Below are 24,605 nucleotides of genomic sequence, written 5' to 3' on the forward strand. Positions count from 1 at the left end.
TAAATTAATTTAGAATGATGCAGGCAGTTGGGCGGGGTCAAAGACCCAGGAGGTAGAGGTGTGGCCTAGAGAAAATACATAACAACATGCAGGGTTGGGGACACGGCCCAGAAGGTAGGCGTAACCCACCGAGAGGAGGCCAGCTTTGGCTCACCACAAAGTAGCGGCTGAGGCTGTAGTTAAGAGGCGGAGCTAGAACGGAGAAGATCAGGATGTCTGAGGCTGTGTGCTTGAATGGATGGACAGGAACTGGAAAAGAAGCAACTGAAGTCCCGGGGCAAGACCCAGAAGTGGAGGGGTCGAACTAAAAAAGAAAGGATTTAAAGATTTTGAGGCTGGGGGCGGGACCACGGAAGTGGGCGGAGCTTAGAGGGAGCAAGGTTGGGGACCTGAAACCCAAAGTAGAAAACACTGATTCTAGAATTCGTTTCCCTGCAACACTGTTTACTTCTTTTTTTTTTTTTTAATTTTTTTTCAACGTTTATTTATTTTTGGGACAGAGAGAGACAGAGCATGAACGGGGGAGGGTCAGAGAGAGAGGGAGACACAGAATCGGAAACAGGCTCCAGGCTCTGAGCCATCAGCCCAGAGCCCGACGCGGGGCTCGAACTCCCGGACCGCGAGATCGTGACCTGGCTGAAGTCGGACGCTTAACCGACTGCGCCACCCAGGTGCCCCAACACTGTTTACTTCTATGACTCAGTTTCCTCTTCACTAAATCGGAGAGGATGCAAAATCGTGGTAGCACGTGGTAAGTGCTAATTTTTTTTATTATTTTCCGTGACCCAGATCCCAACCTTCGCTTTGAAGGTGCAGGAGAGAGGACACCCAGGAGTCCAATCCCTTCTAGTAACTCGAGTGCAGGTCAAGGACATAGGAAGGAGATTTAGGTGGTTTAAAATCTCACAGTGGAGGGGATTAATGGAGTGGTGGCGAGGCGGGGGGGCGAAGGGGGGCGGGTGCAGGGTGGAGGCTTCCTGATCCCAGGGCTGAAGGATGGCGGTCTTTGCCCGCCTGCTGGAATGTCTCCTTTGGTCAGCTCGCAAAGAACAGGAGGCAGAAGAGGAGGAGGAGGAGGGACGGAGGACTCACGACGGGCCTCGGTCGCTCCTGGACGCGCCGCGATGCTTCCAGCGGCCACACGGGGGTGCGGCCGCGTCTTGGGGACTGCGCTTTGGGGCGAGCGCTGTGCAGGGCTGGCGCGCGCACATGGAGGACGCGCATTGCGCTTGGCTCGCTCTGCCCGGGCTACCCCCAGGCTGGGCTTTCTTCGCGGTCCTCGATGGCCACGGCGGGGCGCGAGCCGCCCTCTTCGGCGCGCGCCACCTGCCTGGCCTCGTGTTTGAGGCGCTGGGCACCGCGCCCGACGAACCCGAGGGAGTGCGCGGGGCGCTGCGTCGAGCCTTCCTGAACGCAGACGCACGCCTGCGTGCGCTCTGGCCTCGTGGCGAGCCGGGGGGCTCCACCGCCGTGGCATTGCTCGTCTCCCCGCGTTTTCTGTACCTGGCGCACTGTGGTGACTCCCGAGCGATGCTGAGTCGCGCCGGCGCTGTGGCCTTCAGCACCGAGGACCATCGGCCTCTCCGGCCTCGGGAACGCGAGCGCATCCACAACGCGGGAGGCACCATCCGCCGCCGGCGCCTCGAAGGCTCTCTGGCCGTATCCCGGGCACTGGGCGACTTTGCTTACAAAGAGGCTCCGGGAAGGCCTCCTGAGCTGCAGCTCGTTTCCGCGGAGCCTGAGGTGACCGCCCTGGCTCGCCAGGCCGAGGACGAGTTCATGCTATTGGCCTCTGACGGTGTGTGGGACGCGATGTCTGGCGCTGCCCTGGCGAGACTGGTGGCATCGCGCCTCTGCCTGGGCCTGGCCCCGGAACTTCTCTGCGCGCAGCTATTGGACACGTGTCTCTGCAAGGTCCTCGGGGCGGGGCTTGGAGTCATTGAGGGGAAGAAGTTAAAGGATCTAAGGAGGAGGGAGTTTTAGAGGCTTCCTCAACCAGAGTTTAGGACTCCACTAAAGGGAGTGGCCTGCCGGAGTGGGCAGGACCAAAATATGGAGAGGGTGGAGACTGAGGGCCGCCTTGAGTCAAGATGGGAGAGCTAACGCAGGATAGGTAAGTGGGAGGGACTTGAGAGAAAGGGCGTGGCCTTCTGGAATGGGACTGCCTGGGATTCAGGGGTTGGGTCCTGAAGTATGATTAGTGCCAGAAGGAAGAGCAGCTAGACAGCAGTGGGAGGAGCTTCGGAGACGGGGCGTGGCTCTCTGATGGGGATTGGCTAGGACAGTGAGAGGGCGTGGTCTAGGTGATTGGTCCTGGGGAGAGGACTTGGGTTAGACTGGCAGGTGGGCAAGATTTGAGAGAAATGTGTCCAACCAGATTGGGCAAGAGGGCACTAGAACGCTGAGATTGTCGGGAGGCTCCGCTTCCAAGGGCGTGGAGGCGTGCTGGGGCATTCGACCGTGTCCCACCAGGCTCTCTTTCCTCCACTTTCCCCAGGGCAGCTTGGACAACATGACTTGCGTCCTGGTCTGCTTCCCCGGGGCCCCCAGGCCTTGTGAGGAGGCAATCAGGAAGGAGCTAGCGCTGGACGCAGCCCTGGGCCGCAGGGTCTCTGGTGAGCAGGCTCCAAAAGCACAGCGGGAGGGGTGGCCGGTAAGCAAGGACACTCCCATAATCCTTGCCTCCTTCTCAGAGCTGTATTCCTCTGCTCAGGAGCCCCCCAGCCTGAACACGGTTTTCAGGACCCTGGCCTCAGAGGACATCCCAGATTTACCTCCTGGGGGAGGGCTCTACTGCAAGTGAGTCGGGGTGCGGTGAGGTGGAATGGGGGGATGGGGTACTAGAAGGAGGATCCCCACCTGAGGGTCTCTCTCTGCTCTCCAGGGTCGCTGTCATTGCTGAAGCTTATTCTCGGCTCTGCCAGGCCTCAGGAGGGCGCTGGCAGGTAAGGACCCTCTGTTCTTGAATGTTTCTCTTAGAAACGTGTGACGCAGCACTCCTACCTTTAGTGTTGGGGAAATTGAGGCCAGAGGAGACAAGGGACTTGCCTCATATGTTAATAAATTCTCACTCCTGGCCCTGAAGCAATGTGCTAGACACGATGAGGCAGGGCACGGGTGGGGCGGGGGTGGGGTGATGCAGAAGCAGAGAAGACTGCTCCTCCTCCCAACAAATGTGTCCCCTGCATTGCTCTGTAAAGCCCCATGCATCATCCCAAACACCACCCCCTTAATCCATAAGTAAGGCAGAAAAATTCGAGGAATGTTTATGACCAACCCCAAAGACTGGGTGTGCTGCAGAAACCACTGGGATGTCTCCGAGGATGGTCTGGGTCTCGGAGGAGAGAAGTGGTGAATTGGTCCCACGTAGCCTACAAGAATTTGGAGCTGTCCCAAGAGGTGGTGGGTGGAGCCACATAAACGAAGGCGGGGGTGGGGGGGGTGGGAGTCACCACCTCAATGGGATGGAGGGAGCTGGGGCTCAAGCCTGCAGTCCTTTGCACGGCGGAGAAGGCAGTTCGGGGAGAGGACTGTTGATAGTTTCCCAGCAGCAGAAGGATGTTATTTGTCAGCATTGTTTGCGTTGTAATTGACAGAAGCCCAATTCCACCTGGGAATGCAAGACAGGGAACTTAATGGGTCAAGTAATTGAAGAGTTCGAGGCATGACTACATCCAGTTGTCAGATAACGTTATCAGGAACGATCTCTTAGTTTTATTTGCTCTGCCTGGACTTCCGCATGCGGCAGTGGAGAGTTGCAGCACTAGCCTCCTGGCCCAGGAGCCCAACATCCCCAGTGGAGGGAGTACGCCAGGTTCCCGGGAGCTGAGAACTCACTGGCCACACTGGACCACATGGCCGACTGGTCAGTGTGTCTCTGATTGGCCAGGCTGGGGTCACATGCCCACCCCAAGCGCCACAGGCTGAGGTCCACTCCACCCAAACCTGATGGATTGAGAGATGGGGAATGGCAGTCCCTCAAAGGAAAACAAGATCACAGGGGAGCAGACACAGAGACCCAAGAAAAGGTTCCTATTGGCCATTTCCCACCTTTTGTGTTACAGAAGGGCCCAGATGGGGCCAGAAAACCCACTGGCACCCATTCAAACTCTTCCTTGGACTTGGAGGCCTGACAGCTGTTGCCCTCTGGGGACCCTCTGCCACTTGGGGCCTCAAGGTCACTAAGGAAGAAAACTCCCCTTCCCCAGCTACACAGATCGGCGGAAGGAAGACCAACCGATGGAGGAACCCCAGAATGTTTATTTCCCCTTCTCCTACTTCCCTCTCGCAGAAAGTCTCATGAGAGGGGAGATTCCACTCACCATCTGAAAACAAAAAATAAAAATCAAACCACCCCAAATCCAATGTTTTTGAAGTATTTTCGGGCTGAATGGACCCTTAAGTGATCACACAGTGCAGGGTGCTTGGGTGGCTCAGTTGGTTAAGCGTCGGACTTTTGATCTCAGCTCAGGTCATGATCTCGCGGTTCATGGGATCCAGCCCTGTATCGGGCTCTATGTGGATAGCACAGAGCGTGCTCGGGATTCTCTCTCTCTCCCTCTCTCTCTCTCTCTCTCTCTCCCCTCTTCCCCTCCCCCACTTGCACACACTCTTCTGTCTCTCTCAAAAAAATAATAATAAGTGGGGCGCCCGGGTGGCTCAGTCGGTTGAACGTCCGACTTCGGCTCAGGTCATGATCTCACGGTCCGTGAGTTCGAGCCCCGTGTCGGGCTCTGTGCTGACAGTTCAGAGCCTGGATCTGCTTCGGATTCTGTGTCTTCCTCTCTCTCTGACCCTCCCTCGTTCATGCTCTGTCTCTCTCTGTCTCACAAATAAAAACAAACGTTTAAAAAATAAATAAATAAGTACACTTAAGAACAAAAAAGATTGCACAGTTCAATAACCTCTTCCTTTCCTATTTTTCATTTGTTTTAGGGGGAGATTGGGGAGAGTATTTATTATTAAATTTTAATTATATAACTCAAAATAAATTTCTCTTGTAGAAAACAACAACAACAACATTATTTGTCTTCTCATTTGGCAAATATGGATTAGGTACCTGCTGTGTGCAAGACCCGGCTCACAGCCATCACCCAGGCAGAACCACTGAGATTCCCACCCCTGACGGACCCACCAACTAGTGTGTGGGAAGACAGCGAACAAGAGAATTGATATATCATCTCAGACACTGATAAGTGTCCCAAGGAAAATAAAACAGGGCAAGGTGATAAGATGTCTGCGGGAGGGGGGCTACTTTGGTTTTTAAATTTTTGAATGGGTAATACGTTCACTTGGTTCAAAATTCACAGGGTACAAAATGGTATACAATGAAAAGTCTTTCTCGGTCCCCTACCCTACCCCATAGCCACTCAATTTTCCACCTGGGTTTTTAGACAGGGGGATCAGGGAAGATCTCTGAGAAGGGGGAAACTGAGACATGACAGAGAACAGGCCAGCCATGCAAATATCCCAGGGAACAGTGTTCCGAGACAGAAGGAGTAGCCAGGGCAAAAGCCTAGAGACAGGATGGAACCTGGCATTTTCAAGATGAGGCATGTTATTTGCTATTTGGACCTTTATAGAAAAGTTTGCAGGCGGCACACAGAAGCGCTACCTCTCCCATTTCACAGATGGAAAAGCTGAGACTCAGGAGGAGAAAAAATTTGCCCTAGGTCACACAGAATGAGGGTTCCCATTCTGTTGGATCAATATGTGTTGAGCTGCTGTTCTGGGCCTGGCTGGATTGAGTGAGGCAGAAACTGATCAAGTCCACCCCTGCCCCCAAAGAATTCGCAGCTTAGGAGACACAGTGGGAAATAATTATAACCTAGATGGATCAGCGTTCAAGATCTCACAGAGCGGGGTAGAGAAGGGAAGATTACTCAGTTCTTCAGAGATGAAATCTGTCAGAGCATGGCCTCGAAGGATGAGGTGAAGGAGGTCAGCACAGCATCCGGGTAGAGAGGAGCAGGCTAGCATAAAGGCTGGGAAAGCCGATTCCCTCATCTAGTCGGCTGGGCCCCGAGAATCGTTGGGTTTACACTCATACCTTGCACCCAAACACCACTGTGGGCTCTGAGGGCTCAGGCAAGACGGCTATGGGCCAGATTTATTCCTTACCTCCAGGCCTCAGTTTACCCATTTGTAACCGTTGAACCGATGATTTCCCAGGCATCCTGCCCACGCCTAAGGCACCTCACCCCGGCCAGGTGGCGCTCTACGGGAGGGGCGTGACCACTAGCGGCGTCACGTGGGGCGGGGCCTGCGGGACCTGCTGCGGAAGCCTGGGAGGGTGTCGGGGCTGAGCCCCAAGCCGGCGCGTGGGGGAGGGGGTTCCCAGAAGCTAGCACTAGGGTGGGTGCCCCTGCCTCCGCGCCCTCCGATTGCTGGATGATCCCGCCATCCTCTGCGGGCGAAACTGAGTCACGGCGGGGCGTGCGTGGGGAGGGGGCCAGGGGCTTTATCCACACAGGAACCGGGAGTCCTATCCCCACCCAGGTCCAGCGCCGCACCCCCCCACCCCCACCCCCACCCCGCTGCTGTGAGTCAGCGGCCGGCCGCGCCCCCTCGGCCCACTTCCTCCTCACCTTCCTGGGGCGGGCGGGGGGCGGTGAGAGGGATGGGGCCCTCCAGGCCCATCGCCCCCGTCTGTGCTGGGGAAGGGGTTCACCCCGCAGGAACCCTTCATAAATTGGCAGAGAAGGGAACTTTGGGAGTCTGAAGGTAGCCTTTAAGGGAGAAAATTTGAGAGAATCTAGGATTAACCAGATCGCTCCCCCCGCCCCCTCCATTAAGCAGAATGTGAAGAAATGGAGAAGTCGAAGGGGAGGGTGAGAAGAAATTGTGTCCCCATTAAGATCCTCCTAGGAATTTCCATCGTGGGAGAGAACGAGGGATCCAGGAAGGAACCCTTACCCTCCACCAAACTTCCCACCGTAATTTGGGGGCGACCCTCGGCATGCATCCCCATGCAATAACGTTGAGGAAGAGGTAAACAGCGGAAGTCTAGGGTTCCGCGTTGCCCTTTTAAGCGCCCTTCACCCCCCCCCCACAAACTGCCTTGAGGTGTCCGCGGCCCCTTTAAGGCGCAGGGCATTGTGGGTGCGGGGAGTGGAATTTTGGAACGAAATGTAGCGAAGAGAAGTACAGTAGTAAGAGTAACATTGTACCCGCCGCCGGCCGAGGGGGCGCGCCGGGGACGGGACGCCGCACCCCCTTTCTGCCGCAGGGACCCCCGACCAAACCTCCAGAGGGAGGAGGCGCCTGAGGACCCGGCCTGGTCCCGTCCACGTTCTCCCCAGGAAGCCGGACTCTATGGGGCGGGACCCTGGGGGAGACTGAGCAGAACCTGGAGCCAGCCCCGAACCCCTGAACCTTGAGCCAGGGGCGCCCCGGGAGCACCCACCCGTGGGTGCGCCGCCCGCCCGCTGAGCAGCCATGAGGTGAGCCTCGAACTGCCTCCAAACCCTTCCGCGCTCCGCGCGGGCTCCTCGCCCCGCCTTTGTCCCCCTCCCCCAGCTTGCTCCGGGCTGGAATTTGGGGACAGGGCACTGGGGGCCTCGGATTTGAGGCCGAGCCCCCTTGGACGAGTTCTAGTTACTGACCACTTCGCCATGACTCCTAAGGCTCGGGGTGGTGCCGCTGAGGTTCTCCTGGGAGCCCTCAGATTTGGGGGCGCTCGGAGGACTCCCGAATTTCTTAAAGACTTTTTCAGAGAACCTCCAAGTTGGCAGATACTCCCTGCGTGGAGGCCAGGATTTAGGCAGGGCTCAGACCACCCCCCACAATCTCAACTGGGGCTCCAGAAGGGATTGGGGGGGGGACTGGTTTTGGGGGTCCCCGGAACCTGGAAGAGAGATTCGAGACGTAGACCTTGGTTTGGGGGGGGGGTCTCTCGTTACATGACTCTAGAAAAAGCCTTCTCCAGTGGGACCTCGCTTAACTTCGGGGGTGCTTCACCCCCCCCGAATTTGGGGGGCCCTCATCCTCCGGTGGAGGTTGGTGCGGGCGAACCCACAGACCCGGGCGCAGCCTCGAGGGGTCTGGTTGGGACTCCCCACCCCCGCCGTTCCCCACCCACATTCAGCTCTAAGCAAGCTGTGCCTAGGACCGAGCCCGAGCGCTCCCCGCGGAGGGCGGCTCCCGGGCCCGGGGCCACCTGCGCGGTCCTGGGGAGGGAGGGGGCGCGGCAGCTGGGGGAAGAGGGGCCTTTGTCTTCCTGACTCACCTGTCGAGACAGCTGGTGTGGGGGGGGGGGCTAGGAGCGCAGTGGGCCGGCTGCTTTCCCCACCACGCGCCTCCCCCTGCTCTCACCACCGCCCCCCTTCCTGGCCATCCGGAGCCGTTGGGTTGGAGGGGGCACGCTGTGAAGCCTCAAGGTCACAGCCCTCTCCCCCGGGGACCCAGGCTTCCAAGACAGCTCCAGCTCTCTTCCCAGGAATTTAATCCTGGGGGTGGGGGGCCCAAAGGACCTGGGGATTTTGTCTTACCTGGGCCTCCCTGAGAACTCCTGGGCTCACCTGAGGGCGGGGCCGGTGTGGGCTGGGGGACGGGAGTAGACCCTCCCCCCATTCTCCCCTCCCCCCGGCCCCCCATAATCTCTCCCTTGGGGCCTGAGCCTGACAATACTATCTCCCTTCCTCCACTCTCTCGGGGACTTCCTGCCCCCAAAGCCCCCGGCTTCAGGGGGGGAGGCCCCTGGGACGACTGGGGATTAACCCCCTGGTGCCCACGTCCTCCCACTTCCCTCACGTTCCCCATGCCTCTGCCCTCTGACATTAAGAGTGGCATTCCTGTTGGTGACCGTTAGAGAGTCCCCTCCGCATGTGAAAGTGCTTGTAGGAAAATTTGGAGCAAGGGGGAAACCCACAGACACCCCCAAGGTCTCCTGCCTACTCCCATTGTAGCAACGTCTCTTCCAGGTCTGCCCTGGAGAGGGGGCTTCTTTCGGGAGCCAGGCTCTCTTCCCTCACCCTCTTCCCGGGGGACTCTCCTCTCCCACTGCCCCCCCAGCCCCGCCCCTTGCCCCCCCCCTCGCGTTTCCGGTCCCAGGCCCGTGGAAGGCGGATGGCGGATGTCCGAGTTAGTGCTGCCTCACTCACTGTGAGACCGTAAAAGGGCAGGAGCAGCGTCTGGGCCGGCCTCCCACCCCCCGCCCCCAGTCCCAGAGGCCTTGGTCCTCCCACAGGCCCCCCCTACTGTTGGATGCGGCCAAACCTCCCACCTCCTGGGGGGTGGGGGCAGAAGTTGAACTAAAGCGTGTCCCACCTGGGGGGGGGGGTGGTCTTCCCTGCTGATGGCCACACCCAACTTCCTGGGCCGTGCCCCCTCTCCCAGGACCGCTAGCATTCAAAAAGACCCACGCCTCTGCCTGAGGGCAGCTGGGGAAACTGAGGCTCATGGAGAGAAAGGCCTGGGCCGAGATCCATCAGAAGTTGATAGGGTAGATGGAAGGGAGGGGACTGGGATCTTCTGATTTCTGTCTGGTTTGGCTGGGGAGAGTCGTGGGGGCAGTCGGAAGAGAGGATGTTAAAATGGAAAATTATGGGGCTCCTGGGTGGCTCGGTCGGTTGGGCGTCCGACTCAGGCTCAGGTCAGGATCTCGCGGTCTGAGTTCCAGCCCCCCGTCGGGCTCTGTGCCGACAGCTCAGAGCCTGGTGCCTGCTTCAGATTCTGCGTCTCTCTCTCTCTGCCCCTCCCCTGCTCATGCTCTGTCTCTCTCTGTCTCAAAAATTAAAAAAATAATAATAATTAAAAAAAACATTTAAAAATTTTTTAAAAAATGGAAAATTACAAGATATAGTTCTTTTTCTCCCGGTTTGACAAATATTTGTTGAGTGTCTGCCGTATCCGAGACTCAGCTGGAATTCTGGGAAGGCGGAGAAAGGGGGCAGAGGTCTGAGAGTCTCGGGGCAGAAGGGACTCAAGTATTTGGGTCCATTTCTTTCTTCTTCCAGTTATGGTAATTATTATTACCATTAATTTTTTTTTTTTTTTTTTAAATAATGAGACCATTTGATCAGACATCTACTCAGTGCCAGGCACTGTATTACGACTGCCCCCCTCCATGGGAAAACCGAGGCACAGAGAGTTTAAGTAAATCACTTATTAAAGCCTGTGGAAGTAGGCAAGTTTGCATTTGAACTCAGGGCCGTCTCAGGGCTTTTAATGCTCTTAAAAAAAAAAAAAAATACAAGTAACGTGATTTTGCTGTATGAACACTTAAGATAATGCAGAGAAGCAAAAAGAACCCTTTCTTCCGGTTCATTTATGGGAAACTGAGGCTTTTTGGGGAGGAGGGACTAGAAAGAATCCACACAAGCCCAAAGACCTGGTTCCTCATCCAGGATGGCTTCCAAGGTTTGTAGTTTGGAAAGGTGGTATGCGCCTGGGGGGACTGGATTCCAAGTTTTATGGTTTAAGGAGGCTGTGGGGTGAATCTTGAGGGGGGAATGAAGCAGGGAGGGAATGGCAAGCCTCTAATCTGGAAGGCTTGAGTAAACCAGAGTGACTATGCGTGATTGCCTTCAGTGACGGGGAGCCCTCTTGCTCCTGTTCTGACTCCCTTGTTCAGCCAGTACCAAGTCCCAGGTCCTGAGTTCAGGGCTTTTCTTATCTCTTTGAATCCTTACAGCAAACCCGGTGAGTTACGGTTTCCAGGGCTGGAAACTGCAACTCAGAGAGGTGAAGCCACATAGCACGGGGGTGACTTGAGCCCTTTGTCATCCACCACATGTTAGCACTTTCCAGAATGTAGGGACTTATGGGAAGGTATAGGTCCTGGGCTGGCTGGGATTTAAGGCTCTCTCGTGTCAAATCAAGGGTGCGAGACCCCGGGAGACTGGGGGAATCAGGCGGACCCCGTTTCAAACTTACTCCCTGCTGCCCGGGCTGTGGGATTTTCCATTCCAGCCTTTTTTTTTTTTTTTTTTTTTTTGCCTGGTTTACAGTTTTATTTTTTGAACTTGAGTAACGAAGCAGCATCTTATAGGTGACACCAGCCCAGGGTTGAAAGAGAAAAAAGAAATAAGCAATTCAAAAGGGTAAACCGTCCTAAACGTCCATTTCCTCCATCCTTCCTCAGGCCCCCAGGGGCCCTCTGGCCGTGGTTAGTCTCCTGAGAAGCAGCCCCTGCCTATATCACCTCACCACCCCGTGTGCAGATGTATTTATATCCTCTCACCTTTTTTTTTTTTTAAACCTCTGATATGCACCACTTTATACCTTGCCTCTTAAAAAATTCAGCTTAGCTGTTTCCTCTTTAAATGAGACTAAGAACTTGGGTAGACTAGGGTACAGACAGGAGCCCCTCCACTTAACTTGCCAAATGACCTGGGACAAGTGTCTTTACCCCTCTGTGCCCATAGTGCTTCATCTGTAAAACGGGTAAAGCACCAGAGCCCATGTCCCAAGGTTCATTGGGAAAATTGGGGCTCTGTACCTACAACAGTGTCGGGGACGCAGGCTAACCCATAAAGGTGGGCGCCTTCGTTAAGAGTTTTCCCTTTAACGATTAACAACTACTTGGCGAATGTGGCAACCATTGCGTGTCCATTACGTGCCAGGTACATAGGTTGTGGGGACACAGCGGTGAACAGAGACGAAGAGTTGCTGTCCTGACAGTTTGGTAGGGGAGACAGGGATCTGTCAGGAAGGATCCCTGCTGAGAAATAGGGAACATGGGATGAGAGGGAGGAGTTTTTCCAGATGGAGTAGTTGAGGAGGGCTTCCCGGAAGAGGTGACATCCTAAGGGGAGACCTGAAGGAGGCGAGAACCCAGGATGAGGAAGTGCACAGGTCCGAGGCAGGAATGTGTCTGCCATGTTGAAGGAGGGCCCGACGACTGCGGGGCTGGAACAGAGCAGTGGGGCCGGAACAGCGAGCTTGAGGGAGGGAAGGGATGAGATCAGAGATGAACACGGACCAGACAGGCCATAGAGAGAAGTTGGCTTTTATTCCGCGGGAGCCGCGGGAGCTTCCGAGAAGAGAAGGGCCACGATCCGACTTGCGACTTGTGTTTCAATAAGATCCTTCTGCTGTTCACGGGGACGCTGTGGCCTGGAGAGGGTCAACTCCCCGCTTCTCCAGCCGGGCCAGAGACTCAGCAGGGCAAGGCTGCTTGGGAGAGCAAACTGCAGGCAGGGTGGAGTGGCAACCATAGCCCCGGGCGCCTGGCCAGAGTCTGCCCTGGGTGTGGGTGGCAGGTGCGGGCGAGGCCTTAACCCTGCTCTGCCAGGGGCGGCGGGAGCCAGAAACAGTCCCCGAGGCCGCACTTGTCTGGAAACAGCACCTGATGTTTGGGTGGGGCCCACGCAGTCTCCCCGGTGGCTACGACTGCGGGCTTGAGAGCCAGGTGGCGGGGGTTCAAGTCCTTGCTCTGCTGCTGACCAGCTGTGTGATCGAGGCCAAGTCACTCCACCTCTCTGGGCCTCCATTTATAGTCCTCACTTGCAAAATGAAGATAAAATAGTGCCCGTCTTGGAGGGCTGCCGTGGGCATAAAATGGGTGTCCCTTTGCAAAAAGGGCTTAGAGTGCCCGACCGGCTCTAGTGCCCGATGGGAGGGAGGCGCTGCGATTACATAAACGTGCGAGGGGGAACGGGGGGCTCAGCTTCCTGGCCTAGGAACCGGGGCCTGGGCCTGCTGAGGGGCTTTCCCTGCCCTGTCTTTTACAACGTCAGCGTCACGCCCCAGCCCCCAGCCCTGGCAGAGGCAGAACCATTGCCAAGTAGAATTTATCTCCCCGGAAACCCCTGACCACCAACTTCCTCTTTTCAGGAAAAAGTCTGCTGGGGGTGGGGTGGGGCGGGGTGGGGACCAGTGCTTCCCTCTGGTCTGTGTGTGACCTTGGGCAAGTCACTTCCCGTCTGGGAGCCTGAGTTCCCTCACTGGGGGAGGGGGCATGGAACCTCTCCAGGACTGATGGGGGCTCCGGGGAGATGTGGCCGTCTGACTCCCCAGGGGTGTCCGTTCAGGGTGCCGTGAAAGGGATGCTGACAGTTACTAAGCACTCAGTACGTGCCGGGCACTCTGCCAAGGGCTGTCTGTGCCCAGACTCGTTTACTCCTCCCACTGCCCCGGGAGGTGGGGACTGTCATTTCTTGCAGGCAAGGGAGATGAGTACCTGGGTGGGAAGGTGCTGGCCTGAGTCACATGGAGTAGGCGTCTCAGGGAGCATTTGAACCCACGTCTCTGAATATCAGATCCTGAACTCAGAACCCGTGTCCTGACTCCTCCCTGCCAAAGCTGAGTCAGATGTCACTTCCTCCAGGAAGTCCTCCCTAGCCCCCAGGCCAGGGCGGGTGCTCCTTCTGAGCACCCCAAGCCTGGCCTTGGGCTGGCACTGTCCCTGGACAGGACTGTCTACTGCCCTAGAGGGTGGGGCCGGGCCTGTCTGGATCACTGCCCAAGACATAGGCTTGAGAGAACAGGGAGCGTCTGCTGATGGCGGCTGGTGCCCGGGGGCCGGATGGATGGGGCGGAAGAGCCTGGGATCTAGCGTCCATGTTCCGCCCACTGCAGACCTCACCCTTCCCCTCCCTGAGCCTCCGCTTCCTCCCCTGACCTGAGCCGGGGAGTGAGGGCTGTGGGGGAAGGGGGTTGGTCAAGCACCCTGGCAGAGACAGGGAAACCGAGTCTGAGAGCACCGGGCGGGGGCTGGTCCCCAGTGCTGCGCAGAGCTCCTGCCGGGTCCCCCCTGTCCTGCTTCTTCTGAGCCCCCGTGTCCAACTCTTACCCGCTCCCCTGAATCTCCGTCCGTCTGTCTCGGACTGTCTGCCTGTCTCTCCTCACTCACTAGGTGCTTGTCTGTCTCTTTCCCCAGCCCCTGTCTTCCCATTTGTTCCCTCCGCCTGTCTCTCTGTCTCTGGCTCTCCCTCCCTCACCCGTCTCCCCGCATCCGTCAGTACATTTGTCTCTTGCCGTCTATCCGTCTGACTCTTCCTCTCCCTCACATTCCCAGTTGGCCTCTTTGTCTGTCTCCCTTCCACTCAGTCTGTCTCTGTCGCACCTGTCTGCTTCTCTCTCTCAGTCTCTGCCTCGGTCTCCCTGCAGGCCTGTCTCCCCCTCATACGCCGTGAATCTCCAAATCTCCCCTGGAGACCCAGATGGAAGTGACCAGCCCGTGGAGGGTGGGGCCCGTGCTCGGCTGTGCTAACCTGCCCTTCTCCTTGCCCGGGGGGGGGGGGGCCGCAGTGAGACCGTGATCTGCTCCAGCTGGGCCACCGTGATGCTTTACGATGACACCAACAAGCGATGGCTGCCGGCAGGCACGGGCCCCCAGGCTTTCAGCCGCGTCCAGATCTACCACAACCCCACGGCCAACTCCTTCCGGGTTGTCGGCTGGAAGATGCAGCCAGACCAGCAGGTGAAGCCTCCGCCTCCCTCTCCCTCTTCCTGTGCGGGCTCTGCCCCCACCATCCTCACCCGCCTTTCCCCTCCTGCCAAGGTGGTCATCAACTGTGCCATCGTCCGGGGTATCAAGTATAACCAGGCCACCCCCAGCTTCCACCAGTGGCGCGACGCCCACCAGGTCTGGGGCCTCAACTTCGGGAGCAAGGCGGACGCAGCACAGTTCGCCGCGGGCATGGCCAGCGCCCTAGAGGCATTGGAAGGTTCGAAACTGGGCAGAGGGGACCGCTGAGCCCTGCCACTTTACCGCTCTCAAATTAGCCCCATTTTTTAAATGTTTATTTATTTATTGTTGAGAGGGCGAGCGCGCACAAGCCGGGGAGGGGCAGAGAGAGAGAGAGGGAGGCACAGAATCGGAAGCAGGCGCCAGGTTCCGAACTGTCCACACAGAGCCCCACCCGGGGCTCGAACCCACACACCGTGAGATCACGCCCTGCGCTGAAGTCAGGTGCTCAACCGACTGAGCCCCCCCAGGCGCCCCAAATTAGCCCCATTCTCATTCATTGCTAACTCACCGCTACCGTGGAGATTGTACGGTGAGGATTTTGCACGGGCCCCTCTGTGCCCCACGTGCACCCATGTGTAAAACGCGCGACTCCCAGGTGACCGCCTCCCCGATCAAGACGGAGATACTTCCAGGCCCCAGAAGGCTCCCTGTGCCCTTTCACTAGGTGCCCATTGTAGTGATACGTCATCAGTTAGTTTTCTGGCATCGCTATGAAGAAAAAGACCTCTGATCAGTGTGAAACGTGGACCTGCCCTCCCCCCTGCCCCCGCCCCGGGTGTGTAGGTAGAGGCGGGTTCCAGTTCAGGTGAGCTGGGGTGGGGCCTGCGCCCCTGCATTTGTAGTAAGCGCCCCGGTGAATATGGGGCTGCCAGTGCACAGACGATACTCTGAGGAGCAGGGCTTGAGGAGACCGGCGTCCGGGGCCGCCACCGTGGCACTTCAGATACCCCGATGGCAGAGGGATTCGCTTCCCGGGGCAACCTCAGTGCCAGTGGGGGAAGGGGTTGCCCATCTGGGGGCACAGAAAAAGATGGTGGGTGGTTCAGGTTGTGGGAACCAGAGGCTTGGAGGCAGGTGAGGAAGAGGCTCTCGACCTTTCTGGGAAAGGCATTCTTGGGCTGGGGTCTGAGTGGCGGTGACGGTGGTTAAAAACCTGGACGCCGGAATCGGCCCGAATTGGCGGGGTTCATGCAAACTCTGGTCTGCAAGACACGGGGTAGGCGACGGCCCCATGGGCATCGCTGCCCTCGCTGGGCATCATCACAACACCCGGCTCGAACCAGTTCTGTCAAGGGAGGCTGGTGGGGGGACCTTCAACCCACACCCGAGCCCGAGGGTCGGGGTCCTGGAGGAAGAAGGAAGCGAGAGCCTCCGGGCGAGATTCCTGGGAGAGCTGAGCGAGAGAGCTGCTGGGTGGGGCCAAGTTCCAGGGTTGACTCACCACCCTTTCCACTCTCACCTTCCAGGAGGGGGGCCTCCGCCACCGCCACCACCAGCAGCACCTTCCACCTGGTCTGTCCAGAACGGTCCTGCCCCAGAGGAGGTGGAACAGCAGAAAAGGTGGGGCCAGCCCCTGGGTGGGGAGCCTTACCACCACCAGCGTTCTAGGATGTTCCAGAACCCCTGACTCCCAGAGTCCGGCACTCTCCAACTTTGTTTCCCCAGTGTTCCTACTCCCAGGAGGCTAAGAATGAAGGGCTTTCAGAAAACCCCACCTCCTGGAGAGTTCGAGAAGTTCCCACACCCAGAGTTGCAGCACGTTCTGACCCCTGACCCCGTCAAATCCTGGTCCCCACATTCCCAGAGTCCACAAGTCGGTCGTTTTAAAAGATCTTGGGCATTTTGTGATTCAAACGTTCTTGACGGTCTGATGACTAGAAGCCTCACGTCTTGGTCTCCCTGTCCCTGCCCTTCCCCCCAACTCTTTCCTGGGCCCCCGGGGGAGGAAGGCAGTCAGCACCCCCCCCCCCCCCCCCCCCGCCCGGAGAGGGGGGCCGGGGGGGGGGGGGCCATCCTCGGGGACCCCGAGTGATAGCAGCTCTGTCGCCCCTTCTCAGGCAGCCCCCGGGCCCTCCGGAGCACATGGAGCGCCGGGTCTCCAATGCAGGTGAGTGCTTGGTGGTGGCCTTGGGGGGACGTGGAGGCGGGAGTCCCCAGAGGAGGGGGGTGGGCCAGCTGGACAGCGAGGGGTGAGGCTTCTCTCTTAGCACCCTCTTTCTCTGTTTCTTTCAGGAGGCCCACCTGCTCCTCCAGCTGGGGGGCCGCCCCCCCCTCCAGGACCTCCCCCTCCTCCGGGTCCCCCCCCACCTCCTGGGGTGTCCCCCTCAGGGGTCTCGGCTGCAGGGCATGGAGCAGGGGGAGGCCCGCCCCCTGCGCCCCCTCTCCCCACAGCACAAGGCCCCAGTGGTGGCGGAACTGGGGCCCCCGGCCTTGCGGCCGCCATTGCCGGAGCCAAACTCAGGAAAGTCAGCAAGGTGAGGGGGCCAGGTCCCGCAGGATGTGGAGTGACGGGGCCCTGATGGGATAATGGAATGAGGCCAGAGTTGCCCGGGGGAGGGGGGGTGGGGGGGTGTCACAGGAGGGCTGGGGGGGGGGGGCGGGCAAGAGGCCTGCACATAAAGCCCCCTCCTCTTTGTAATTTCTCCAGCAGGAGGAGGCCTCAGGGGGGCCCTCAGCCCCCAAAGCAGACAGCGGCCGGAGCACGGGCGGGGGGCTGATGGAAGAAATGAACGCCATGCTGGCCCGGAGGTGAGCCTGAGCCTGGAGCCTGGAGCAGTCAGTGCCTTGGAAAGCTCTGGGAAGGCGTCCCGAGACCAGCAGTCATCACCTGGAGATTCCAGTTCAGTAGGGCCCGGTTGGGGGAGGGCTCAGATTCCCAATGCGTTTGTTTCTTTGGGTGAAAGTTCCCTCTTTGACAGCCAGGTTTGGGATCTCATGCTGGAGATTCCATTCTCCTGAGATGGCTGAGGTTTGCAACCACCCAGGTAGCCTCTAGAATGTTCTAAAACCCAGAATTCTAGGACCTCAGGAGGTCTCCCCTTAGGAGATCCTGCCTGGGCATCTTGGACACTCAGATTCCTAGAATCCCAAGCAGCGGAAGACAGAGAGCCCTCCACCCTTAGCGCGTTGTGCTTCCCAGATGAGAGCAGTGTAAGGCCCACACCCCAGCTGGAGAACAGCGCTCTCTTTCACTTCTAAAACTCAAGTTTTAGAGAATTCCAGAACTCTACGCCCTAGAATCCACCTTTCTAGAACTCTGGTTAAGAACTACCGAGTGGCTGAGGGAGGGCTGAAGCCATCTGTTTTTGCCTGTCCCTCCTGCAGAAGGAAAGCCACACAAGTTGGGGAGAAACCCCCCAAGGATGAATCTGCCAATGTGAGTTAGGGGCTCTTCCTGCCACGTGCACCTTAGGCTGTACCATTCGGGTAGGGACACTGGGGAGGGCGGTGGGGGTGTGCTAGGAATGGGCGGGGTTTGAAGCTGGAGGAGGAGAACGAGCCGCCCGGCTCATGACAGTTTCATTTCCCACCAGCAGGAGGAGCCAGAGGCTCGAGTCCCAGCCCAGAGTGGTGAGTGAGCCGGTCCGGCCACAGGAGCTGTGTGTCAGGATGCCCTGTTCTCACCCGGGACGCCCCTCCCGCCCCCTCCCCTCCATGGGGGAGCCTGTGCCAGCACTGCTGGGGATTGTGGTCTCCGGAGACGTTTCTTTGAACAGGGGCTGATGAAGCTAGGGGGTGGAGATTGAGGCAGGACCGTCCTTGCCCCTGATCTTCCCGATTCATTGTCTTTCCCCCAGAATCTGTCCGGAGACCCTGGGAAAAGAACAGCACAACCTTGCCAAGGTGGGCCATCGATGCTGGGGCCCCATCCCCCCGGAAATAGTCGGATTTGCCCACTTTGTAGGAAGGAACACCATGTGACCCTTGGAAGGGGAAGCAGGGGAGGCGGACCCTCTCTCTAACCTCATTTCTATTCCAAACCACACCGACTCGCTAGGATGAAGTCTTCTTCTTCCGTGACCACTTCTGAGGCCCACCCCTCTACGCCCAGCTCCAGTGATGAGTCAGACCTGGAGAGAGTGAAACAGGTAGCTCGGGGGAGGGGCCAGGGGTGAGACTCGGGGGCTAGAAAGGGGCCACGGGAAGACAGGAGATCTGGGTCCAAACGCTGCCGCTGGCCTGCCCTGTGATTCCATGATAAAGCCTCTGAATCCTCCGTTTTCCAATCTGAGACATGGAGGGATTCAATCAGGTCGGGAGGACACTGAAACCACAGCCTCCTCTGTCAGTGCCCGGACAGACCTTACTAATCTATCACTGCGCTCCTTCCTGAGGAGTACCCAGAGTCCTTTCCAGCACACCAGCCCCAGCCATCCATCACCAACTGGAATTGGCAGGAGACTGGAATGTATTTGCCAACCCCGGTACTGGATGTTCTCCAGTACTTTTCATCTGGCTCCAAGGATCCAGAAATTTCCCCTAGAATTCTCCAGTCACTCTATGGCTTTATCAGTGATGTCATTGTGTGTGTGTGGGTGGTGTGTGTGTGTGTGTGTGTGTGGTCCTTGAACCTTATTCCTCCGGCCCTTCAGTCATTAAGAAAGGGAGGATTCATTTCTACAAGTCCAGGTACCCTTCCTGACTGGTTACACCCCATTATTTCCAGGAGCTTCTGGAAGAGGTGAGGAAGGAACTGCAGAAAGTGAAAGAGGAAATCATTGAAGGTGAGGCGGTTTTTTAAATTTTAAATGTCTATTTTGGAGGCATCCCTTGCAGAGAGCCCTGTTCTGGAAGGGAAGGGGGGAAGAGGCTCCACCCCTGACCTCTGCCCCTTGTTTCCTTCCAGCATTTGTCCAGGAGCTGAGGAAGCGGGGTTCCCCCTGACCACAGGGCTCCCGAAAATCCCGTATGTCCTTTCTGCACACCCCGCCTGTCACCCTGCTTTCCCTGCCTCAACTTGACTTGGAATTGGCTGAAGACTACACAGGAATGCGTCGTCCCCGCTCCCCATCCTACTTGGAAAATTCCAAGGGGGTGTGGCTTCCTTGGCAACGTGCCCACACCCATACTGGCTGCTGATTGGCTGGGGAGGCCCCCACCCTTTGCTCCCTTTGGTCCTTCCCCTCTCCTTGGGGCTGGTTCCTCCGCTGGGGATGTACCAATGAACCCCACAGTAAGGGGGGAGGAAGGAGGGAATCTCACATTCCCTTGTTCTAGATTCACTTTAACGCTTAATGCCTTCGAATTTTTGTTTTTTTAAGAAAAAAAAAAATATATATATATTTAGGTTTTTTGGGGGGAAAGGGAAATTTTTTTTTCTCTTTGGTTTTGATAAAATGGGGTATGGGGAGTTTTTAAATGCTGTGCCCCAGGCTTGTCCCATTTGGGGCAGCTATTTAAGGGGGGGGTGTCCCACCAGGCTGGGGGCACCTCCACCCCCCACCCCAGGGAACTCCCTTCCCTTTGGCTCCTTCCCCTTTTCTATGAGGAATTAAGATGCTGTAACTTTTTGGAACCTCAGTTTTGTTTTGTTTTTTTGTTTTGTTTTTTTATTTGGGTAGGTTTTGGGGGCCAGGCCATTTTTACCCCCTGGGGAAAATAAAAGGAGGGAGAAAGGAAAAGGGGAGGAAACCTCCCCTCTCCCACCTTCACCTTTAGCTTCTTGAAAAATTGGCCCCTACGGAATAAATCTGCCAGTTTTTATAAATGCTAAGGTTTCTGGAGTGATTTGAAGGGCCGGCCGCTCTGGGGGATGTGCCCCTCCCCCAGCAAACTCCCTTCCCCTCCTCTTCCTGTTCCGGTTCCCACGGGGCTCCTGCACCTGGGTGGTCTCAATACCCTTTCAGCCTCCTCCTGTCCCCAAGCCTCTTCTGGGCTGCCTCCTCATTTCTTTCCCCCCTGCACCAAACAGTTCAGTACCGTAGAGAAAGCTAAGCATGGTCCTTCACTGACTGTGTGGCATCGGGCAAGTCCCTTTGCCACCCCTGGGCCTCAGTTTCCCCATCTGGGAAAGGGCTTACGGGATGACTCTGCCCTTCCTGTGGGACTCCTCCCAGCTTCTCTCCTAATTTCAGTGAGCCTTGTACCCATTTTGTAGATGTACGTCATGGTTCTCTGACGCATTCTTAAAGATGACTTCTTTACCCCAGAGCTCCTTTAATTATAAAATATTTACAGTCTTGAAAAAAAAATAGAATTCAGAAGTCACAGAGCTCACACACACCCCCTTCAGTGGTTCAATGGGTTGGCAGGGGGTAGGTGGGGTAGAAAACCCTGCCTGGCTGGAATATTCCATTCGGATGGGGGTGGGGGACTTCAGAGCTGAGGGGCAGGTGGTCCCACTGCGTGAAGGAGGGTGAGGGTGGGCTGGGCGATCAGTCCAAAGGCAAGAAGGAAGAAGGAATCCCTGAGTACTTGAGAGCAGGCTTGGATGGGATGTGACAAGTGACCCATGTAGCAGGGGACTGGGTGGGTCCCTATGAAGGGCTGGCAGGGAAGGACAGTGGAAAAGGACAACAGGAGGTCCAGAACTTCAGGTACACAGAGCCTTAGACCGACACAGAATGGCCCATCCCCAGGCAGGACCGATTTTTCTGTCCCAGAGGACCAAGTCCTGTTGGAACAGACCACAGGCGGTGGGGAGACCCTGTACCATGCGTTATGCCGCAGACTAAAGTGGGGGGTCTCTGTTGGAATGATCCACTTGAGGGGGTGACCTGCTGAGGTACGAGTGGTTGGTGGACTGAAGGCAGGAGCCACAGGGTGACTCACTGGGCAGAAGGCCCTCCAAGACCCATCCTTCTCTGTCCCCTCCAAAGTGAGGTAGATGGAAAGTGACCGGGTCTGTAAACCCACTGGGAGCTTGCATTTTCTTTATAATGGTCTGCACCAATGAAGAAGGGGGAAAGGGCGTTCTGGTGTAATGGGGGGGGGGGGGGGCACCCTACTCAGATAAGTGGAAGTGTGACAGAATGAGCTGGCTGGGTCCATGTGTCCCGCCGGCCCACCTAGTAGCGGGTGGGTGGGATCCAATGGAACACGATCTCTTTCCATTACAGAGTGTTAAACCCGTGCACTGGGGGTGGGGGTGGGGGTGGGGGTGGGGGAGAGATGGCGGGGGGTGGGGGTGGGGGGGAGATAGGACAAAGGGACTCCTGTTGGAACAGAGTCCCTGTGGAAGGTGCCTCCGGCCAGGTTAGTAGGGAGGCGGCCGACCAAAAGCCTGGCTGGATCAGCCCCAGTCCAGCCTCCCTTCCGCCCCGAAAGGGACCAGGTGGAATCAGCTGGGCAGGTTCCTCAACGGACCGTGTGGACAGAAGGCCATGTCAGAGTCGTCACAGCCCCGACAACAGCCACATCGAAGACCGGGGCCCTACACTTCCCTATTCCTCGGGCGTCGCTGGGGGGGCGGACGGCGGGTCCCGGGCGCAGAGCCGGGCGCGCACCTCTCGCATCTGCGCCTGCAGCTCCTCCAGCGCGCTCTGCGCAGGCGCCGCGCGCACCTGCTCCTGCAGGGCCTCCAGCGCCAGCGCCAGGTGGCCCACCTCGTCCCGCATCGCCTCCCAGGCGGCCTGCCGCTCGCTCCTCTTGCGACGCTGGTGCGCCTGGTGGCGCCAGTACTCCAGCACCAGGCAGCCGCCGGCCACGAGGAAGACGGTGGCCTCACCCAGCAGCTCGGCGCCCAGCTCGGCGGCCGCGTCCTCATTGAGCGGCTTGACGGCTTCCGCCCTGAAGCCCATGAGGCGCATCTTGGCCCGCATCTCCGCCCAGTGGTACACTGCGGGGGGAAGAGGGGTGAAGGATCTTTGGCCGCGGAGCCGCTGCAGGCCCCGCCCCTCGACGCCTCGGCGTCCCAGCCGGAGCAATGGGGACGCGGCCGCCGGCGCCAGGGAGTGGGCGCCTTAGAGACGGGCGCCGGGCCGGGTCAGTTAGCGGGCCTGGGGCGGCCCGGAGGGCATCTTCCGAAAGCTTCCAGTAGATTCCGGCAAGCAGCCGGGGCTGAGAAAGGCCGCCCCGGAAGGGCCGTCCGGAGCGGGGGCCGCACCTCTAGGGGGAGGGAGATGACAGAGCCAGGGCAGAGGCTGGCTCAAGCTGGCTCCTTGAGCGCGTTCCCAGTGCCCCCGAGGGCCAGCCAGGCTCCCTCCCGCCTCCCCCTAAGGTGGCGCGGCCACTTCTGAGCTCCCGAGGTGTGTTCGCTGTGGGGTTTGGGACTTCAAAAGGAGCTCGGGGCTTGAGCCACAGGCTGTGCCCACAACGTCTTTACCTGATCACTTATTTCATGTGAGTGAGGAGTATCAGCATTGTCATCGTTTGGAAACGCAACGCAAGCATAGACTTGGTGCGGAAACGCGGGTCACCCTAGGAGTGGTTATTAGCCATCCACAGACCGAGGAACTGATGGAGGAAAAGACGCGTCCTCGGGCTCATTACGAAATGAATTTCTGAAAACGTCCTATACATCACGTCGGGCAACCATCCCCGGGAGCAGCCACGCTGACCTGGTTGCCTTTCCTTCCTTTTAGTTAGAAGAATAACATAAGGACGTGGCGGGCGTGGTGCTGGGGGCGGGGGGGGGGGATGATTTCAGCAACATGGAAGGGGGTGCACTGAAAAACAGAGAAGTCCACCTTCCCTACCTCCGGCTTCAGGCCTGCTCTTACTCAAACCACTTCTGGTCTTTTCTGCATTTATTTCTTCCAGTTTAACCCCATGATGCCAAATAACAAGCTTATACCTCCATTTCTTGATGTGCTAAGTTGACTTTTCAACAACGATTGTGTTTTCAGGGGCACCTGGGTGGCTCAGTCGGCTAAGCCTTCCACTTCGGCTCAGGGCACGGTCTCATGGTTCACGGGCTCCAGCCTCCGGTTGGGCTCTCTGCTGTGGGCACAGAGCCCTCCTCAGATCCTCTGTCCCCCTCTCTCTTTCTGCCCCTCCCCTGCTCCAGTGCACACGTGCTCTCTCTCTCAAATAAATAAAATAAAATAAAATAAAATAAAATAAAATAAAATAGGGGCACCTGGGTGGCTCAGTTGGTTAATCGTCCGACTTCAGCTCAGGTCACCATCTTGCAGTTCATGGGTTCAAGACCCACGACGGGCTCTGTGCTGACAGCCGGGAGACTGGAGTCTGCTTCAGATTCTGTGTCTCCCTCTCTCTCTCTGCCCCTCCCCAACTCTCCTGCTGCCTCTCTCTCTCTCTCTCTCTCTCTCAAAACTTGAATAAACATTAAAAATTTTTTGAAAATAAATAAATGTTTACGTTTTTCTGCTGCCACCCATCCATTATGTGACTTTATAACATATTCTGCATCCCGTACTTGCCCCTGTCAATTTTTACAAGCGATTTTATTTACTTGTTTTGCGGGGGAGAAAGAGTGCGCGTGTGTGGGCGCAAGTAGGGGAGGGGCAGAGAGAGGGGGTGAGAGAGAATCCCAAGCAGGCTGCCTGCCACCAGCACCGAGCCTGACCCAGCCAGAGCTCGAACTCATGAACCGTGAGATCGTGACCTGGGCCAAAATCAAGAGTCAGTGGCTTAACTGACTGAACCGCCCAGCCGCCCTTACAAGTGATTTTAATTTAATTTTTGACTGCTTACTGGCAGTCTTGGTAATTGTAAATAAGAGATACCTATTTCTGAACTTCCAGGTGAATATACCTGTAAGTACATTAACAGCCCTACCCTGTCCTGTACACCTGTACTGGTTGTTTCGCCCCCCTTCCCGGAACTTGCAGCTGGTGTCAGAAGGAAGGGTCTGGATGAGCCCCTAACTTCGTACATCTTAGGCCTTCCCTGGCTCTCCTTGTCCCTGTTCTTCTGGAGCAGAGCCCAAGTCTGAGGCGCCACCTGCAGTGACCCTCATCGCCTCTAGATGTCACTGTCCTGGTTCCCATCCCTCCTCTTCCTTCCACATTCGGGGAGCTTTCTTTAACTTCTCTATCAGTTTCAGAGGTTCTTGGCAAACATATTTGTATCTATGAAGCCTTTATATAGCCTTCCTTTATTAAAAAAAATGTTTTATAGAAGATCCAGACATGCAGACAAGTTTTAGAGTCTCCACTCAGCTTTATCACCTCTGTAACCTGGTAAGTGAACCAAATGAGAATTCTGAGAATGTGGGCCCAGCGATGCCCAAATCCAGGCAGAAGTGTCTCTCCTGGGGCCTTCCTCATAGTTTTTTCCCTCCCCG

The 24,605-nt window shown here is 57.2% G+C and overlaps 3 protein-coding genes and 1 long non-coding RNA gene across 11 annotated transcripts; 2 read left to right on the forward strand and 2 right to left on the reverse strand.

The window, feature by feature from the left end:
- The first annotated feature begins 960 nt into the window (after nt 1-960).
- Nucleotides 961-5,233, forward strand: PPM1N (protein phosphatase, Mg2+/Mn2+ dependent 1N (putative)). 6 transcript variants are annotated; one of them, XM_040457412.1, is made up of 5 exons: nt 961-1,914; nt 2,498-2,615; nt 2,694-2,799; nt 2,885-2,945; nt 5,004-5,233. In XM_040457412.1, the coding sequence occupies exons 1-5, from the start codon at nt 997-999 to the stop codon at nt 5,139-5,141; spliced, it is 1,341 nt and encodes a 446-aa protein (XP_040313346.1). In that variant the 5' UTR covers nt 961-996; the 3' UTR covers nt 5,142-5,233. The 6 variants fall into 6 exon arrangements, with proteins under 6 accessions (XP_040313346.1, XP_040313349.1, XP_040313348.1 ...); XM_040457415.1 differs by having other exon boundaries at nt 2,714-2,799; nt 5,004-5,111; XM_040457414.1 differs by lacking the exon at nt 5,004-5,233 and adding an exon at nt 4,065-4,624 and having other exon boundaries at nt 2,714-2,799.
- LOC121018623 (uncharacterized) lies at nt 3,251-8,889 on the reverse strand. Its single transcript, XR_005785249.1, has 2 exons — nt 8,490-8,889; nt 3,251-3,610 (listed from the first exon to the last, which is right to left on the reverse strand). It is a non-coding gene; the product is annotated as an uncharacterized LOC121018623 (long non-coding RNA).
- Nucleotides 7,085-20,129, forward strand: VASP (vasodilator stimulated phosphoprotein). Of its 3 annotated transcripts, none has more exons than XM_040457420.1 (13): nt 7,085-7,442; nt 14,194-14,365; nt 14,447-14,612; nt 15,883-15,976; nt 16,474-16,523; nt 16,649-16,890; nt 17,067-17,164; nt 17,741-17,792; nt 17,950-17,986; nt 18,214-18,259; nt 18,414-18,504; nt 19,083-19,140; nt 19,263-20,129. In XM_040457420.1, the coding sequence occupies exons 1-13, from the start codon at nt 7,438-7,440 to the stop codon at nt 19,298-19,300; spliced, it is 1,149 nt and encodes a 382-aa protein (XP_040313354.1). In that variant the 5' UTR covers nt 7,085-7,437; the 3' UTR covers nt 19,301-20,129. The 3 variants fall into 3 exon arrangements, with proteins under 3 accessions (XP_040313354.1, XP_040313352.1, XP_040313353.1); XM_040457418.1 differs by having other exon boundaries at nt 7,094-7,442; nt 17,064-17,164; XM_040457419.1 differs by having other exon boundaries at nt 7,095-7,442; nt 17,064-17,164; nt 17,953-17,986.
- A 1,382-nt stretch (nt 20,130-21,511) lies between these two features.
- Nucleotides 21,512-24,278, reverse strand: LOC121018873 (optic atrophy 3 protein homolog). Its single transcript, XM_040457924.1, has 2 exons — nt 24,263-24,278; nt 21,512-22,316 (listed from the first exon to the last, which is right to left on the reverse strand). The coding sequence occupies exons 1-2, from the start codon at nt 24,276-24,278 to the stop codon at nt 21,799-21,801; spliced, it is 534 nt and encodes a 177-aa protein (XP_040313858.1). The 3' UTR covers nt 21,512-21,798.
- Between the last annotated feature and the right edge of the window lie 327 nt (nt 24,279-24,605).

This window comes from Herpailurus yagouaroundi, unplaced genomic scaffold (genome assembly GCF_014898765.1).
Source record: "Herpailurus yagouaroundi ecotype Mexico unplaced genomic scaffold, PumYag 220, whole genome shotgun sequence".
Lineage (NCBI taxonomy): Eukaryota > Metazoa > Chordata > Mammalia > Carnivora > Felidae > Herpailurus > Herpailurus yagouaroundi.